Source organism: Plasmodium vivax, chromosome 7, assembly GCF_000002415.2.
Source record: "Plasmodium vivax chromosome 7, whole genome shotgun sequence".
Taxonomy (NCBI): Eukaryota; Apicomplexa; class Aconoidasida; order Haemosporida; family Plasmodiidae; genus Plasmodium; species Plasmodium vivax.
Genome location: NC_009912.1, coordinates 2,501 through 21,952, shown reverse-complemented (window position 1 = coordinate 21,952; position 19,452 = coordinate 2,501). Strand labels below are relative to the sequence as shown.

Sequence of the window (19,452 nt, the reverse complement as noted above, 5' to 3'; positions counted from 1 at the left end):
TATTTTTTATGGTTCAAAACAGAATGGGTATGTAGAAAATTGTTCCCGCTGTGATCACTTCTTTTTTTGCTGTTGCAATGTTTGCCGAATTCCCCTTTGGAAGGAAAAACTTTATTTTTATCTTTTACCTTTAAATTGCGTTCCATTTTTTTCCTATATTTTTAACTCATTGGTTTTAGAATTGTTACTTCTTCGTTGTAGGAGAAACGGAATTTTTTTTTTTGTTTTTTTTGCAATGCTTAGGCGAATGTTTAGTGTAGATGTTCCCAATCTGTGCACAAAAAAGTTTTTGTTGTAAAAAAAAAAAAAAAAGTCACAAAATATGACCCTATAGCGCTATTCTAAGTTGTATATTTGTTTTCCCTGTTTTGATTGTTTCTATCGAATTCGCATCGTTTGAATTTTGTCGTTTGGTAAGTTAAACTTTTGATCTTGCCGCGAATGTGCAAAGCCTTCTTTCGCACAGGAGAAAAACGCGCAAAAGAGTACATATATATATATATATATATATATATATATATTTATACTTACATCTCAGGAAGGCAGATAAGCTGAGCAACGGCGCAAATCTACTAATAAAAGGATGCGTTCATTTTAACGTTTAAAGGCACGGAAAAAAAGAAAAAAAAGGGGAGTCACTGGATCTGTTTAAACCATGAAAAGGGGGATTTGCCTAGCAGCGCTTCTTTGCCTGTTCAACTATTTAGGTAACACACATGAGTGTGTACGTGCATGTGTACTTATGCGTGATGGTGTAAATTTGTAATTTTTGGTTATTTGCGCTGAGTGGGATTATCTATATCTTCCCACTTGGGGGCTTTTCTTCATGTACCATTTCCTATGTACCATTTACTACGCACCTCTCCTATGTACGTGCTTTATGTACTCCCCCTTTGACCCCCCATTTAGGTGCAGGGCACGGAGAAAATGCAGAAGAAGACATAAGGAATAGCGAAGGGAAAGTAAACTTCTTTTCGCTGGATTCTAATTTAAAGAAAAATAAAAAGTCGAAACATAATAGGGTGAAAAGAAGGAACGCGAAAATTTCGAACTTTCTAAGCCAAAAAGCGTATGTTAAAGAAACAGATAACGCAAGTGGAAAAGACGCTGAAGGATCACGTCCGTCTCATGATTCATCGTTTGTTAACTTAAACGGTCATGTCGATGGAAAAAGTTTATCATACAGCGTTCATGTAAAAGAAAGTACACCACATAGTACTACGCGGGAGAGCACGGAAAAGGGAAAAGAAAATGAGAAAATACAGGGTGTCCTAAGCTCTTTTGTGCAAAGCCAAGAAGGGGGAGAATCAGACGATTTGGAGGGAATGTACAATTCTATAGTTGATATGAGCGAGAAACTGAAAGAAAATGATAAGTATAACCTAGTGTTTGACATGGAGATTGATTTTGTTGACTTACAATTTTTTAATCTAATTCTGGAGCTGATTCCAAAGGACAGTCAATACCATACCTACTATGAGGAAACACTTAAACAGCAAGTTACAGAATACACAAATTCGTTGAAAACGTTAATGGATTCATGCATATCTGAAAAAGATCAAATGATCATATTAGAGTATGAGATTAATTATGCCAAGAGGAAGTCCATAGAAACAGAGACGTTGGGTGATAAGGAAACAAAACTCTCAGCAGTATCTCAAGCCTATGCAAAACATCTAGAATCGTATAAGGGAGTATTAAAGCCCAAATTAAATGATATAAAAAATAATGCCTTTTCAGTTTTGAAGGATTCCTACTGTAAGGATAACTGTGGGGAATATGTGCAGAAATATAATACAATGCGCAAGAATTTTATATCAAGTTCAGATCAGTATAAAATGGAAGCATATATGTACATTCCGAAGAGCATTAACGATTATACAGTGCTAGATAAAATTTTATCAGAATCTAACGAACTAGGTATAGACATTCAAGAAACTGTTAATTCGCTGAAGCTGTTAGGAGAAGAAATTAGTGAAGTTTCCCATTTGTATGTCATTAACAGTACGTTAATTGACGATGCAGCCAAAAAATTAGAATCCATAAATGAAGAGGACGAATCTGCAGAAATAGATTTACAAAAATTTGAAGATAATTCCAAAGCGCTAGCAAACAACTACTGCATTTTTCAATACATAAAAACGCTTAACGAACCAATTAAGAAAGCATATGAAAGTAAGGTAATAAAATCTAATGAACTACTGTCTACCATTATAGACACGTTAGGAAAAAGTGCTACTGCGCTGCAGGAGTCGACATTTAATCAAGAGGAGTGCAATAAAATTAAAACCGAAGCGGAAAAAGTAAAAGATGACGCTGAAGATATATACGAAAAAAATGAACAGATATACTACGAAATTCCAGAAAGTGAGGACGAAACAATAGCTGATAAGATAAACGATCTTCAGTACCTTATAGACCAAATGAATGAATATAAAGATGAAATAGTAAACAATTCGGAGTTCATTTCTAATAGATATAAAAATATATACGAAAACTTAAAAGAAACGTATGAAACGGAATTAAATGATATAGGACAACTAGAAAACGACACATCAAAAGTAAATTTTTATTTGATGCAAATAAGAAAAATTAACACTGAGAAAACCAAAATAGATGAAAGTTTACAAACAGTGGAAAAATTTTACAAAGGAATATTAGAATTTGAAAGAAAAAATATATGAACTGAAGATAGAGTTTGAAAAAAGCGTCACAGAAATAAATCGATTACAGGATGGGGAATCTGCGCGTGATTTACATGAAGAACAGATCAAAGAGATATTAGACAAGATGGCGAAAAAGGTGCATTATTTAAAAGAACTTCTCTCCTTAAAAGGGAAATCAAGTGTGTACTTCACCGAAATGAATGAATTGCTCAACACAGCATCGTATGACAATATGGAGGGGTTTAGCGCTAAGAAGGAGAAGGCGGACAATGACATTAATGCTCTATATAATTCTGTGTATAGGGAAGATATAAATGCTCTCATCGAAGAAGTTGAAAAATTTGTAACCGAAAATAAAGAAAGCACTCTGGAGATGCTAAAAGATGAAGAAATGGAAGAGAAGCTACAGGATGCCAAAGAAACTTTTGCTAAATTAAATTTTGTTAGCGATGACAAGCTGACAGATGTGTACACCAAAATGAGTGCAGAAGTGACTAATGCTGAAGGGATCAAAAAAGAAATTGCGCAAAAACAATTCGAAAATGTTCATAAAAAAATGAAAGAATTTTCGGATGCGTTTTCCACAAAATTTGAAGCGTTGCAAAACAGCATGCAGCAGTACAATCAGGAGGGAGACGCGATAGAAAAGCATAAGCAAAATAGATCCGAAAAGGAGGAGGAATATTTTAAAAATGAAAGCGTAGAAGAAGATCTATCCAGGGAAGAAACAGAAGAGCAAGAATACACTAAACATAAGAATAATTTTTCCAGACGGAAAGGTGAAATATCAGCAGAAATTACCAACATGAGGGAAGTCATAAATAAAATTGAGAGCCAATTAAACTATTACGGGGTTATTGAAAAATATTTCTCCCTCATTGGCGATCAGAATGAAGTGTCAACGGCTAAAGCGTTAAAGGAAAAGATTGTTAGTGATAGTTTGAGGGACAAAATAGACCAGTACGAGACAGAATTCAAAGAGAAAACCAGTGCAGTGGAAAATACCGTCTCAACTATTCAAAGTTTAAGTAAGGCAATAGATTCACTTAAACGTTTAAATGGTAGCATAAACAACTGCAAAAAATATAACACAGATATTGATCTTTTGAGGAGCAAAATAAAAACTCTACGAGAAGAGGTACAAAAGGAAATTGCCGAAACGGAGGGCGATAAAGTGGTGGGCGAAAATACCACTGCGTTACTTTTAAAAAGCTTAAGAGACAAAATGGGAAAGATAAACGAGAAATTGAACGATGGTAGACTAAACAGTTTAGACACTAAAAAAGAAGATCTGCTGAAGTTTTACTCAGAATCGAAGTCGAAAATTCATTTGAGCAAAGACCAAAAGGGGCCACAAGATCCGTTGAATAGAATTGACGAATGGGAAGACATCAAAAGGGAAGTAGACGAACTAAATGTTAATTACCAGGTGATTAGCGAAAATAAAGTTACGCTATTTAAAAATAACTCTGTCACTTATATAGAGGCAATGCATAGCCATATAAATACTGTTGCTCATGGAATAACGAGCAATAAGAATGAAATTTTGAAGTCCGTAAAGGAAGTAGAAGATAAACTAAACCTCGTTGAACAGAATGAAGATTACAAAAAGGTTAAAAATCCAGAAAATGAGAAGCAATTAGAAGCCATAAGGGGATCCATGAGCAAGCTCAAGGAAGTGATCAACAAACACGTCAGCGAAATGACCCAACTGGAGAGCACAGCAAACACTTTAAAGAGCAATGCCAAGGGAAAGGAAAACGAACACGATCTGGAAGAGCTAAATAAGACAAAGGGACAAATGAGGGATATTTATGAAAAGTTGAAGAAGATAGCGGAGGAACTAAAGGAAGGAACAGTAAACGAATTGAAGGATGCAAATGAAAAAGCAAACAAAGTAGAATTAGAGTTTGAGAGGAACATTATTGGGCACGTTTTAGAACGGATTACAGTAGAAAAGGACAAAGCTGGAAAGGTTGTTGAAGAAATGAATTCTCTCAAAACTAAAATTGAAAAATTGATACAGGAAACAAGTGATGATTCACAAAATGAATTAGTCACAACGAGTATTACAAAACATTTAGAGAATGCAAAGGGGTATGAGGATGTAATAAAACGAAATGAAGAAGATTCAATTCAGTTGAGGGAGAAGGCGAAAAGTCTGGAGACATTGGATGAAATGAAAAAACTAGTTCAGCAGGTTAACATGAATTTGCAAAGTGCTATACAAGGCAATGCTGGTATAAGCAAAGAGCTGAATGAGCTTAAAGGCGTTATCGAATTGTTGATATCAACGAATTATAGCAGCATTTTAGAATATGTAAAGAAAAATTCCAGCGAGTCTGTCCGTTTTAGTCAGCTAGCCAATGGGGAATTTACAAAGGCTGAAGGTGAAGAGAAAAACGCAAGTGCCAGATTTGCGGAGGCAGAGAAGTTAAAGGAACAAATTGTCAAAGATTTAGACTACAGTGACATAGATGATAAGGTAAAAAAAATTGAGGGAATCAAAAGAGAAATTTTAAAGATGAAAGAAAGTGCACTAACATTTTGGGAAGAGTCAGAGAAGTTTAAACAAATGTGCTCTTCACATATGGAAAATGCTAAAGAGGGGAAGAAAAAAATTGAGTATTTAAAAAATAATGGGGATGGAGGAAAGGCCAACATAACGGATAGCCAAATGGAGGAGGTAGGTAACTATGTTAGCAAAGCTGAGCACGCCTTTCACACAGTAGAAGCACAGGTAGACAAAACTAAAGCCTTTTACGAATCCATCGTAGCTTATGTAACGAAGATGGACAACCTGTTTAACGAATCGTTAATGAAAGAAGTGAAAGTGAAGTGTGAAAAAAAGAATGATGAAGCGGAGCAAATATTCGGCCAAATTAAAACCGTAGATGGTAGAATTAAAGCGCGAGTGAGTGAGAATGAAAGAAAAATAAGCGAATTGAAGGAAAAAGCCAAAGTTGAGAAAAAGGAATCCTCGCAACTTAACGATGTTTCCACGAAGTCGTTATTACAAATAGATAATTGCAGACAACAGCTTGACAGCGTTTTGTCAAACATTGGAAGGGTGAAACAAAATGCACTTCAATATTTCGATTCGGCTGATAAATCGATGAAGTCCGTTTTGCCTATAAGCGAATTGGGTGCCGAAAAATCGCTAGACAAAGTAAAAGCGGCTAAGGAAAGTTATGAGAAAAATTTGGAAACCGTTCAAAATGAAATGAGTCGTATTAATGTGGAAGAAGGAAGTCTGACCGACATAGACAAAAAAATAACTGACATAGAAAATGACTTGCTAAAAATGAAGAAACAATATGAAGAAGGGTTACTACAAAAGATTAAAGAAAATGCGGATAAGAGGAAGAGTAATTTCGAATTAGTAAGAAGCGAAATAAACGCCTTGCTGGATCCAAGCACGTCTATTTTTATTAAATTAAAATTAAAGGAATATGACATGACCGGCGATTTAAAAAATTACGCTGTTAAAATGAATGAAATTCATGGTGAATTTACCAAATCGTACAATTTGATAGAAACCCATTTGTCCAATGCTACAGATTATTCTGTGACGTTTGAGAAGGCCCAAAGTTTAAGGGAACTAGCAGAGAAGGAAGAAGAACATCTCAGAAGAAGAGAGGAGGAAGCGATCAAACTGCTGAATGATATTAAAAAGGTGGAATCGTTAAAACTGCTAAAAGAAATGATGAAAAAGGTGAGTGCCGAATATGAAGGTATGAAAAGAGACCATACGAGTGTTAGTCAGCTTGTACAGGATATGAAGACAATTGTTGATGAGCTGAAAACACTGAATGATATAAGCGAATGTTCGAGCGTGCTAAACAATGTAGTTAGTATAGTTAAAAAGGTTAAAGAGTCGAAACATGCAGACTATAAGAGAGACGCGAATAGCATGTATGAAAGTATGGTAACTCTGGCAAATTATTTCCTAAGCGATGAGGCTAAAATTTCATCAGGAATGGAATTCAATGCGGAAATGAAATCCAATTTTAAGACAGACTTAGAGTTGGAGATCTTTTCGGTAATATCCAATTCGAATGAACTTTTAAAAAAAATAGAACAGGATTCAAATGATGTAATACAAAAGGAAAGAGAAAGTGAACAGCTAGCTAAGGATGCCACTGATATTTATAATGTGATAAAACTAAAAAATGAATTTAACGAAAAGTTGGAAGAAGCCAAGAACAAAGAAGAGGTCGTTTCGGAAAAGGTAAGGGAAGCATTGAAGAGACTGAGTCAAGTGGAAGGAATAAGATGCCACTTTGAAAATTTCCATAGGTTACTAGACAATACAGAGGAGCTTGAAAATTTAAAAAAAATGGTTACCATCTACCGGGATAAGAAAAGCGAAGCGCCGAAAGAATCAGGGTTGCAAGAAATGGAGAACGAAATGAACACCTATAGTAACTCCATAACACAGTTAGAAGGAATAGTCGTATCAGCCGGGGAATCCAAAGAAGACATTGAAAAATTGGAAAGATCCAATGAAGAAATGAGAAATATTAGCGAAAAGATAAGCACAATAGATTCGAAGGTTATCGAAATGAACTCAACTATTGATGAGTTGTACAAATTGGGAAAAAACTGTCAGGCCCACTGGATTTCCCTGATCAGTTATACTGCGAATATGAAAACGTCCAAAAAGTTAATAATGATTAATAAAGAAAAGGAGAACACGGAAAAGTGTGTAGACTACATTAAAGACAATTCGTCCTCCACAGACGGTTATGTCGAAACGTTGAAAGGGTTTTACGGTAGTAAGCTTACATTTAGCAGCGCATCCGAAATTGTGCAAAATGCAGACACATATTCCGTGAATTTTGCGAAACACGAAAAGGAGTCTTTAAATGCGATAAGGGATATAAAAAAGGAATTATATTTATTCCACCAAAATAGCGATATTAGCATTGTAGAGGGAGGCGTCCAAAATGTGCTGGCACTTTATGATAAGCTGAACGAGGAAAAAAGAGAAATGGATGAACTGTACAGAAATATAAGTGAAACTAAGCTGAAGCAAATGGAACACAGCACTGACGTGTTTAAGCCCATGATAGAATTACACAAAGGAATGAATGAAACGAATAATAAGTCTTTGCTGGAGAAAGAAAAGAAACTAAAAAGCGTGAACGACAATATGCACAGTATGGAAGCTGAGATGATTAAAAATGGCCTTAAATACACCCCAGAAAGTGTGCAAAATATTAACAACATATACAGCGTTATTGAAGCTGAGGTGAAAACGCTGGAAGAAATTGACCGTGATTATGGCGATAATTACCAAATCGTGGAAGAGCACAAGAAGCAATTTTCCATTTTAATCGACAGAACGAACGCGCTAATGGATGACATTGAAATTTTTAAAAAGGAAAACAATTACAATTTAATGGAAGTAAACACAGAAACGATACACAGAGTAAACGATTATATAGAAAAGATCACCAATAAGTTAGTACAAGCCAAAACGGAGTATGAACAGATCCTGGAAAATATAAAACAAAACGATGATATGCTACAGAATATTTTTCTCAAAAAAGTAAGTATTATCGAATACTTTGAAAACGTAAAGAAGAAAAAAGAATCTATATTGAACGATTTATATGAACAGGAAAGGCTGCTCAAAATAGGGGAACACTTAGATGAGATTAAGCGTAACGTGACAGAGACACTGAGTAGTTATGAAATTGATCAAAAAATGGAAATGATGTCTAAAAACCTTCTAGAGAAAAAAAGCAAAATGATGAATTACACTTCCATTTATGAGTTGGAGAGAGAAGCGAACGAAATAAACAGGGATGCTAAACAAATAAAAGATGATGATACAATACTTAATAGTGTTTTAGAAGCTGCCATTCAGAAGAGGGGAGATATGGACGCGATCTTCAGTCAGATGTCTGCAGATAGAAATCCAAATGAATATAAATCTGCAGAGAAGTACATGAATGAAGCGAATGAAATAATTCGCCAATTAGAAGTAAAGCTTCGAGAAATAGGCCAACTAGTACAGGATAGTGAAAGCATATTATCAGAAATGAATTCTAAAAAGAGCGCTATAGAAAAGGAAAAGACAGCTAGGGCTTTGAGAACTAGTGAAAATAATAGAAGAGAAGAGGAAGAAAGGGCACGTGTGCAAGAAATGAGCATGAATAATGATCCCACGCAAAGTGAAACAACTCATTCGGAGGGATCCATCGGTGAAGGAAAAGAATCAGACTCGGATGAAACAGGTTTAACACACGATGCAGGTGCAGATGAAGATTCTACTAGCTCGGCAAAAGGGGCACATGAATTAGAAGAGGAGGAAACTACAGCACCTATGGAAGAAACCGAGATGAATGACAATACCCTTCTAGGGTATGACACTACCAGAAGTGATGAACCTGATATGCATACAGAGAACACCCAGGATGGTACCTATCAGGATACGTCAAATTCCAGCGATGAAGCAGATATTTTGAACGGCAAGTTCAATTTTAATAATGTCAAATATGCAGGAGCATTCGTTTTACTGTGTACGAGCGCAGTTATAGGGGCTATTATAGCACATAAGAAAGATGACCAAGAGGAGCTTAATAATGGCGTGGAAGACGATAGGGTGTTTGAAGTTAAAAAGAGCATGAACCCAGAAAACAAAGAAGAAATCATTGATGTTTCTTTTGTTGATATTGAGTATTAAAAATTGGAGAGTACATTGGTGCGCTCTAATTTGGCGTCCTTTCTAAAGGGGCACTAATTAAGTATCTTCTCCATGCTGGTAGGTATACGTATGGGTACTTACACGTACGGATGTCCATATGTACACATGCATGTAGACATTACTTCCTTTTTTTTTTTTTTTTCTTTATTCTATATTTTTAACATTTGTTGAAAATAACATTTGCCATTTTTTTTTTTTTTGTAAATAATGTGGAACGAACATTTTCGAAATAGAATCAGTTTATATCCAAAGAAATAGCGAATCGTTTGAACGCCTCTTTGGTTTTCTATTAAACATTTTTGGTTCTTAAAAGTGTTCCGGGATTTCCACTGGGAAAAACGTATAAGCATGTGTTCTAGTTTGTATTTCTTTAATGGAATTGTATAAAATGAAATACGTTAAAGGAAAATTGAAAAAAAGGGGGGCTTGAAATAAAACAAAAAAGGGGATTCGAAATGGTGAAAAAATTTCGGCAACAAGCATGGTCATGAGGGTGTTGCTTTAATTCCCATTAAATTTTGGCCAACGTGGAAAAAATATAATTTAGTGTAATAGAACATAACGTGGCATCCTTTTACCGGTGAATTTGCGTTAACCGTTTTTTACTTGAATTTATCGAAAGCCACTAGAGTTAATATACCCCTCCTGCGGCTAGAAACGTGTAGAAAAAAAAGTAAATAATTAAAGGAAAAACTCAAAGTGTGTTTATAATGATAAACATGAAAAGTTCATTGTGGCACCCCCGCAAACATCAATTCTTACATATTTAACGCGTTACATGTTTGCATTCATAATGAAGAAAACTCTATTGTTTCATTTTGCTACTTTGAAATGATAAGATGGAAAGGTTAACTAAAAGGTATATTGCAGTGTGTAACAAGAACGGCGGAAAAATTATGGAGGAAAGAAAAAAAAAAAAAAAAAAAGTAAAACTATTTATAAAGATAAAACGTACATAATTTGTTATTTTATTTATTATCACGAAAAATCTACTTTGTAAAAGTAAGTTATAGCAATTTTCTGTAATGAATAATTTTACTTTGACTGATGTTGTGTAAGGGTATGGGGAAGAAGCTTTGGAACGCCTTGTAAAAGGTACGGATGGCTGTTAATTTTCGCGCACGCGGGGGATTATACCTTGTTGTAAAGGTTGAATACACTAAATTGCGCAAGGGGAAAAATAAAGGCAAACATAAAATTAGGCATGCATATATATACGCACACATTTACCCATGTGTGTGTATAAGCGGCTTAATGGCTACGCGCTATCTCGCCAATTTTCACTTCAATTGGGGGCACACATAAATTGCGTAAACGTGGATTAGCCCTATTTTTTTAGCCTAAGTGTGGGGATATAGTTAGCCTTGTTCTAATTAAAATGTGAAGCTGCGGGGTGATTTTTAATTTGCCTCAATGATATTCGACTATTATTATTATTGCTATTACTATCACTATTTTCTCGTGAAAATGGTTTGTAAATATTATTTCACGAGATAACTAACGAAATAAAATTCGCCCCTAGTTTAGGGTTTTTAAGAATTCATTTTTCAAACACGTTCACAAGAAAAATCGTGTAAATTTCGCGCGATCTGTGTTTAATCCGCGTGCTTATGTTTATTGTGCCTCCAGGTAACAATGCGTTCAGCTAATTACTGAGCGGGTGTTTTGCTCTCATTTTTGTTCTCATTTTTGCTCCCACGTTTGCTCTCACATGTTGCGGAGCAATGCCCCCATTTGTGAATATTTTGCATGGCACACATCTATAATTTCCCTTCCCTTTCCTCCCCCCCCCAAAAAAAGGGGAAACTCCTTTTTTAGGAAGCACCTTAAAGTTAAGTACACAAAAAAAGCAATCTCATTTTATTCAACAGTTTATGGTACACTTAGAATTTATAGTTTTGGAGCGCCGTTATGGAACAGTTTTTAATTTCCCGTGTGTAACATACAGGCGTTTTTTTTTCTGTTTTTACCCATTTAAGTACACACTTATGGTTTTGCCTCCCTTTTCCCTTTCGAGTATCCTTTATAAAACAAAAATTACACATGAGGGAAAATATGTCGAGATGAAAATGCAACCGAAAAGGCAAGAGCGTGAGCAGTGTTTCATGCAAAGTTTTAAATAATGAATAGTTGCACTTATTTGTGAAAAGCATACTGTACTGCTTTAAATTCGTAAAAAGGGGAAAGGAAAAAGGATTCAGTGTTTCTTTTTAAAATATGAAGAAGCCAATTTATTGGACAGCCCTCTTTGGTCTATGGCTTGCATCTCTTGGTAACAGCAATATGGGTGCCCATGGGCGCGCATGTGTGTATGCGTAACCTGGTGCGCATTCGTCTCCCTGGCACGCTCCATTTTGTAGAAAAGCATGTCCTCCTTGGAAAACTATTTTCCAATTTTCCGCCCACTTGTAGATTTAAATCGAGGGAAAAACACGTTGCATAATATAAAGAAACATTTTGAAGACTCGAAATTTTTATCATTCGATCCGAATTTGAAGAGAAACAAAAAGTTCAAGCATAAGGACGTGAAAAAGAAGAGCTTTAAAAGTCTGGAAACAGATAGTGTACAGCAGTTTGATAAAGAAATTAGCAAAGTTAATAGGGAGGACCCAACAGGAATAATCGAATCTGATAGTGCTTCATTTATAAGCTTAGGAAATGCTAGTCTGAAAAATGAACCCTCTGACGGTGGTGGAGATGAAGTGGTTTTAAGAACCGACGGAGGGGGTAGTGACACCGATAAAGATTCAGGCAAATTGGAGAAAAGTGAAATACCTGATGTGGAGAACGCAGAATCGGTATCGAAATATAAAATCGTTTTAGAAGATTATGTAAATAAACTGAAAGAATCTAATCCATATTTCTTGATGGAGGTTGATTATGTTAATCTGCAGTCTTTTAAAGAAATTAGGAACCTCATTCCAGAGGGGAAAGAATACCACAAGTTCTACGATGAGGAGATGGATAAAAAAGTCACAGATTACACAAATAGATTAGACGCACTGATGAAAAAGTTCATTGGAGCGAAAAATGAAATGATAAAAATGGATGCTATCGTAAAAATTCATAAAAAGGGTTCTACCGAATTGAAGCAAGAAGCTGAAAATGTAAAAAAATTAGAATTAGCAAAGGAGCAATATGAAAAGTACATGAAAGAGTATAATGATGATATAAAACCTATTGTACATGAAATTAGAAACAAGGCATATGAGCATTTGAAGCAATCCAGCTGCACGCACCAGTGTAATGCTTACATTATGAATTATGCTCGTCTTCTTAACAAATATATAAAGAACATTTCAGAGACTACGGACGAGTCAGTTGTCACTATCGTTAAAAGTATTAACGATTATAATTCTCTGGACAAAATATTAGAACTTGCAGAAAGGGAGAATATAGACATTGCAGAAAATGTCTACCTTTTGAAGTTACTAGGAGAAGAAGTAAATGACCTTAACTATGTGTATGTGATAAACAGATCGCTAATAAATGACGCGAATAAAGTTCTGATGGACATAAAGGAAAATGGGATTTTATTTCATACGAAGGAGGATAAAATTGTAAACAGTACAAAGGAACTAATCAACAACTATTGTGTGTTTCACCATATAATGATTTTGAATGTTCCAATTAAAAAAATGTACGAAGAAAGGATAAAAAGGTCTAACGATTTATTTTCTACAATTATGGAAAAGTTAAAAGATGAAGCTCATAAATTAATCAATTCTGTATTTGTCGAGGAGGAAAGTAATAAAATTCTTAAGTCGTCAGAAGGAATTGTCCAAAATGCAGAAAAAATACTTGAGGAAAATAAAAAAAAAATAGACTTTTTTAAAAGGTATCCAGAAATAAAAACGAAGCCTCCTATGGAAGAATTACAAACTGAGTTTAGTCAACAAGAAGAAGCGAGGGGGGAAATATTAAACATGGCACAGCTAATCGATCACTTATATAATAATTTGTTTCATGTGAACAAAACTAATCATTTAAATAAATTAAACGAAATAGCTCAGTACGGGGATAGCATAACAAAGGGAAATTTACTGTTGGAAGAAATTTCTGAAATTAATAAAGAGCGGAATGTTCTAAAGGTAAATATTGCTACTTTGAAAAATGTGCATGGGAATTTGGTACGTTCGAAAAATAACATTGTTGAAATTGTAATAAATGTGGACAACACTTCTGAGGTGGACGAATTGAAGGAAAAGGAAGAGAAGCTTGCAAAGTACATGGAAGAAATTAACGAAAAAATTAAAGACATGATAAAGAAAATGCACAAATTAAAGGAAGTCATCGTTTTAAGAGATAAAGCGAATCAAGATGTCATCACGATTAACGAGTTACTGAATGGAGGGTCGAATGCCAATTTGGAAGAATTCATAAGTAAAAAGAACAAAGCCAATGATGATATTAATTCGATATTTAAAACATTGTACAGCGGAGACGTATATGATCTTATCGAAACGGTGGGCACGTTTGTTCGTGAAAAGAGAAAAATTGTAGGCGAAACGTTTTCCGCTAAACAAATTGACCAAGTGGAACAATATCTCAGCGAAGTAAGAGTGGCTCATGCCAATTTAGACACCCTGACTCATGAAAAATTGATAAATGCCTATGATCAGTTAAGCGCAGAAGAGAACAATACAGAAAAACTTAAAAATGATCTTGTTAAGAAGAAGAGCGAAGATCTATACAAAAAAATGGCAGACTCTTTGAAAACATTTAAAACTGAATATGCTGATTTGGTGAGAAATATGGAGGAATACGAAAGGGAAGAAAAAATATTAGAACAGTGTATGGGAAAAACTTTGAAAAAGGAGGAAGAACACTTCAACACGTTACAAGTGGATGGAGAAGCTCTGAAAGACACGTACAATTGCGCAGGATTCGAAAAACTGAGGGGCACTTTTTCGCAGAGGAAATTCGAATTGTCACAAAAAATAGACCACGTTAAGGGTGTGGTGACTAATATGGAGAAACTTTTAAAATCTTACAGTGATTTGGAGAAGCATTTTCTTTTACTTGATGATAGCGATTACGTAAAACGAGTGGAAACATTAAGACAAACTGTTCAGCGCGAAATGATGAATAAAAAAATGAGTGTTCAAGAGGACAGCTTCAAGAGAAGGACTGAATCTGTACTTAAGACCATCAAAATATTCGAAAGTTTAAACAAAACCATACATTTTCATAACCACTTAAACAGGAGCATAAACGAATGTGAAGGCATCAATGTATCGATCAACAGTTTAAAAGGCAAAACAGTCGCGTTAAAGGGCGAACTGCAAAAAGAAATTGATGACATTGGAGCAGACCAGCTGATAAGTGAAGCTGTAAAAGTGGCACTACTAGATAAGTTGAAAGCAGAACTAGGAAGTGTAAACAGCAAATTAGATGAAACTCACATGGATGATTTGCTCAAAAAATCAACAGATTTGAATAAATTCTACAGAGATTCAAAAAGCGATTTGCACGAAAAGAGGCAAGAATACCCTGTGCACTATTCTCTAGAAAAGGTAAATGACTGGGAAGAAATTAAAACGGAAGTCCACGAATTAAATGCTCATTATAATGCATTCAACGACAATAAGGCTAAACTAATTTTAGCCAATTCGCGCATGTACTTGGAATCAATATATAACCTTATAAAAGAGTTGGTTCATAACACAAGGGAGGAGAAAGACAAAATGGAGAGATCTCTAAAGGGAATAGAAAAAAGCGTAGAAACTATCGAACTGAACCAGGATTATAAAAACGCTAAAGTTACGGACAATGAGAATGAAATAAAAAATATAAATGAAGACACTATTCCAAAAATTAAGGAACGAATTGATGAGTATAGCAGAAAACTGACTAAATTCGAGGAACAATCGGATAGTTTAAACAACAAAGACACGAATAAAGGAAGTGACGTTACTCTCTTGCTTGATGTGATAAGACAAATGAAAGGTACTTATCAAGAATTAAAAAAGATACCTACTGAGATGTTCAAAGAGAGGGACGAAATAAGGAACACTGAAGAAAATGTAAACAAGGTTCAATTCGCATACGAGAGAAAATTAATTGAGCAATTTTTAAAAAGAATTACTCAGAAGAGGAATGAGGCGGAAGAGCAAACACAACAGATCAGCGCAATTGTTAAACAAATTGAAGGGATAAGAAAAGAAACGGGAGATCCTATCGACAAAGAATTAACCACCACGAACTGCGAAAAACATCTTCACGATGCTGAAGAAAAAGGGGAGGAAATAAAGCAAATTGAAGAGTTGTCCACCAAACTGAGAGGAGAAGCTGCCACTACTGATGTCATAAGTGAAGTCATAAAAATTAAAGAACAGGTTTACGCACATTTGGAAAAAGCCACAAGCAATAGTAACCACGTAAGCGAGGCACTGAACACAATTAAAGAAATGAAAGAACTAATACTGTCAGAGAGTTATAACAGTGTTATTAACTTTATCTTAAGGAATGTAAATGATGCTCATAAATATGTCGAATTGGTAAAAATGGAATTGCTAAAAATTGAAGATGCCACTGACCATGTGAAGATACGATTTGAGGAAGCAAAGAAGTTAAAGGAAAAAATCAAGACAGATGTGGATGACGAGGGGGCAGATCATATCATCAAAGAAATTGAAGAAATAAGAAAAGTAATTTTGAATGAAATAAAAGACACAAGCACATTTTTAACAAATGCAGAAAAGGGCAAAGAAAATTGTCTTCTACATTTCGAGAATGCAAAGGGGGGAAAAGCAAAATTTGATTACTTAAAAGAACATGGTGACGGTGAGCACAAAAGAATATCACACAGTGAGATAAATATGGTGGAAGAAAATATGACAAAAGTGAAACAACACACGGATGAAGCTGACAAGGATGTGGAACAAACGAAAAAATTTTATTACTCTATTTTGGGATATGAAAAACTAATCAATGATCTGCTAAACGAATCGCTACTTAGAAAAGTCAAATTAAAATGCGAGAAATTGAGAACAGAAGTAGACGGAATAATGGACGAAATGGAACGTGTAGATGTTAAGGCCAAGGAAGAGTCCATCGAACAAGAACAAAAGGTAAAACAAATGAAGGAGCAATCCATTGTTGAGGGTGATCAGCCTAAAGAACTTAACGAAGAGTCTATGAACGCATTGCTACAAATAAAAAATTACAGACAGAAATTGGACGACGTTATGTTAAGTATAAAAAGTGTGGAAGAGAATATGGAGCAGTTTTTAAGGAATGCTGGCAGTTACGTGAAAACAACGCTAGACATCTCTCAACTGCGAAATGAAAATTCGTTCGATAATTTGACAGCGGCGGAGGAAAACTACAAAATAGCATTGAGAAATGTTCAGAATGAAAAACAGCGTATGATAAGTGAGGAAAAAAGGCTAGCTGAAATGTATAGGGATATCATTAGTGTAGGAAAAGAATTGGAAGAACAAAAAAAAAGATACGAAGTGGGATTATTGAAAGGGATAAAAGAGAATGCTGACAGAAGATTGACCGCATTGGAATTAACCAAAAAGGAAGTTAACTCTTTGGTGGATCCGTCCAAATCCATATTTTTTAAATTCAAATTGGACAACTTAGACGAAACAGATATAATGAAATATCTATATCGCTATGCTGATCGAATTTACCATATTTTTGACGAATTTGTGAAATTGTACAAAATGATAGAAGGATATTTATCCCAGAATTCGGACCCCTCTGTAACATTTAATGAAGTCAAAATGGTGAGGGAGAAAGCGCAAATGGAAGAAATGAGCCTTGGAGAAAAGGAAGAAGAGTCAAAAGAAGTACTGAGAGACATGAAAAAAAAGGAGTCCATAAGGTTGTTAAACGAAATGATGGAAATGCTGAACAGTGCAAAGGAAAGAGTTACGGAAGATCATGCAAAAGTCAGCAACTATGTGGAGAATGTTAAAAAAGACGTCACCGATTTAAAGGTACTGGACGATGTAAATAACGGCGCCAATGTTTTTAATAAGGCAATGAATAGTGTTAACGAAATTAAAGACGCAAAGTATATGAACCATAGGAAGGAAGCGGAAAATATATACGAAAATATGATACAACTGGCGAACTATTTCTTAGATGACGATGTTAGGATGGAGTCCACGGGAAAGTTAAGCGAAGCGGCATTTGCAAAGGCAGAACCGGGTATAGTGTCAGACATTTTTGGCAAAATAAAGGAGGCGAAGGAAATTGTAGAAAAAATAGAAGAAGAGTCAATAGGTATACAAAATAAACAAATAGAAGGGGAAAGGCTCTCCACTGAGGCGAACCACATTTACAGCGTGGCAAAGCTGAAAAATGAATTTAAAAACAAAAAGAATGAAGCGAAACTTAAGGTCATATTCGTGCTAGCCGAAATAGAGGAAGCATTACATAAATTAAAAAGTGTGAATAAAGTAAAATGCCATTATGATAATTATGATAATTATAATGATATACTAGAAAATAACGAAGAACATGAGAATTTCAAGCAAATTTCTTCTACCTACAAGTTGAAGAAGGCCCAAATAGCGAAAGAAGCAGATATAAATGAAATGAAAAATGATGCAAATATGTACAAAGACAAGTTAGCCAGTTTGGATAAAAACGGGGAGACTTTTAACGATGGAAGCGATGAAATTTCTACTGCACAGAAGTACAAAACTGACGTTGAAGGTATTATAGACAAACTAAACGTTATAGATGAAACCATTAATGGAATTAATTCCACGCTAGACGAATTGCTAGAGTTAGGAAATAATTGTCAGCTGCATCGGACCTTTTTAATCAGCAGTTCTTTGAATAATAAAATTGCAAAATTCTTAGTAGAGATTAGGGAACAAAAAGAGAACACAAAAAAATGCTTCCAATATGTAAAAAGAAATCACCAACATTTGGCTAATTTCGTTTCTGAGTTACACAAAACTCAGGGTGGCATATTTGAGAATGTTAACCTGGTGGATAACACACCGGATGCAGATAAGTATTACCATGAATTTATGGAAATAGAGCAGGAGGCAACGAAAATCGTGAAGGATATAAAAAAGGAAATATACCACTTAAACGATGATGTAGACGAACCTGTTTTGGAGAAACGGATAAAAGACGTGATCAACACGTATAACAAATTGAAGACGAAAAAGGTCCAAATGGACCAGAGTTATAAAAATATGTATATCACTAAATTGAGGGAAGTCGAGGGAAGCCACGATCTTTTCAACCAGGTAGCACAATTGATTAGAGGCGAAACGGATAAAAAAGGGAAAGCCCTGTCAGAGAGAGAAAATAACTTACACAGTATTTACAATTTTGTAAAATTGCACGAAACTGAGCTGCATAATCTTTACGCCAAATACACACCGGAGTATATGGAAAAAATAAATAAAATATTCGACGACATCAATGCTAGGATGATTGCGGTTGACCTTAATGATGATCACAGCAGTGAATATAGCGACGTGAAAAGGCATGAACACGAGGCCATGCTTTTAATGGACGCAACAAATAATTTGTCGAAGGAAGTAGAAATGATGCAGAACGAAAGTGGCGGCAAAAACGATGGCATAAATGGAGGAAAAAGCCAACTCGTGGAAGATTACACAAATACGATGAGCGAATTCACGGAGCAGGCTAAGACAGTTGCGAAAAAGATACACGACTCAAAAGGGGACTACGCAAATATGTTTGATCATATAAGGGAGAATGAAGCCATGCTGGAAAGAATTGACCTGAAGAAGAAGGACATTAAAGAAATACTTGCGCATTTAAACAGAATGAAGGAATATTTATTAAAAAAATTATCTGAAGAGGAGAAATTACATCATATGAGAGAAAAATTAGAAGAAGTTAACACGAGTACTGACGAAATTGTAAAAAAATTCAGGACATATGATCAAATGGTAGATATATCCCAAAATATTGACATCAAAAATGTGCAGTCAAAAAGGTACGACTCTGTCGATGAGATAGATAAAGAAATGAGTTACATAAAAACTCACAACAAAGATTTAATAGACAGCAAATTTATAGTGGAAAGGGCACTAGAAAATGACAAAAGGAAAAAGAGCGAAA

At 35.1% G+C, this 19,452-nt stretch overlaps 2 protein-coding genes across 2 annotated transcripts in view, besides 28 other annotated features; both read left to right on the top strand.

Annotated features, from left to right (window-relative positions):
* Nucleotides 1-655: 655 nt before the first annotated feature.
* PVX_098585 (reticulocyte-binding protein 1 (RBP1), putative) lies at nt 656-9,360 on the top strand (the record flags this gene model as incomplete). The annotated part of the gene is made up of 3 exons (XM_001614517.1): nt 656-707; nt 910-2,622; nt 2,672-9,360. 3 exons carry the CDS (start codon nt 656-658, stop codon nt 9,358-9,360), a joined length of 8,454 nt encoding a protein of 2,817 aa, XP_001614567.1.
* Nucleotides 724-770: a microsatellite.
* Nucleotides 1,323-1,355: a microsatellite.
* Nucleotides 2,079-2,102: a microsatellite.
* Nucleotides 3,234-3,262: a microsatellite.
* Nucleotides 4,729-4,756: a microsatellite.
* Nucleotides 5,011-5,070: a microsatellite.
* Nucleotides 5,076-5,098: a microsatellite.
* Nucleotides 5,337-5,356: a microsatellite.
* Nucleotides 5,446-5,478: a microsatellite.
* Nucleotides 5,827-5,850: a microsatellite.
* Nucleotides 5,849-5,892: a microsatellite.
* Nucleotides 7,166-7,201: a microsatellite.
* Nucleotides 7,380-7,414: a microsatellite.
* Nucleotides 7,887-7,947: a microsatellite.
* Nucleotides 7,898-7,918: a microsatellite.
* Nucleotides 7,948-7,989: a microsatellite.
* Nucleotides 7,990-8,009: a microsatellite.
* A 250-nt stretch (nt 9,361-9,610) lies between the features above and the next one.
* Nucleotides 9,611-9,656: a microsatellite.
* Nucleotides 9,657-10,677: 1,021 nt separating this feature from the next.
* Nucleotides 10,678-10,702: a microsatellite.
* Nucleotides 10,703-11,747: 1,045 nt separating this feature from the next.
* PVX_098582 (reticulocyte-binding protein 1 (RBP1), like) overlaps nt 11,748-19,452 on the top strand; it is a gene marked incomplete at both ends in the record, with an annotated part of 7,818 nt that continues 113 nt past the window's right edge. Inside the window, one exon of the mRNA XM_001614516.1 lies at nt 11,748-19,452. This exon is cut by the window's right edge and continues 113 nt beyond it. Coding sequence (XP_001614566.1) covers nt 11,748-19,452 — 7,705 coding nt within the window.
* Nucleotides 12,446-12,480: a microsatellite.
* Nucleotides 13,212-13,240: a microsatellite.
* Nucleotides 13,786-13,810: a microsatellite.
* Nucleotides 14,037-14,080: a microsatellite.
* Nucleotides 14,765-14,788: a microsatellite.
* Nucleotides 15,271-15,296: a microsatellite.
* Nucleotides 15,981-16,106: a microsatellite.
* Nucleotides 16,221-16,243: a microsatellite.
* Nucleotides 19,046-19,066: a microsatellite.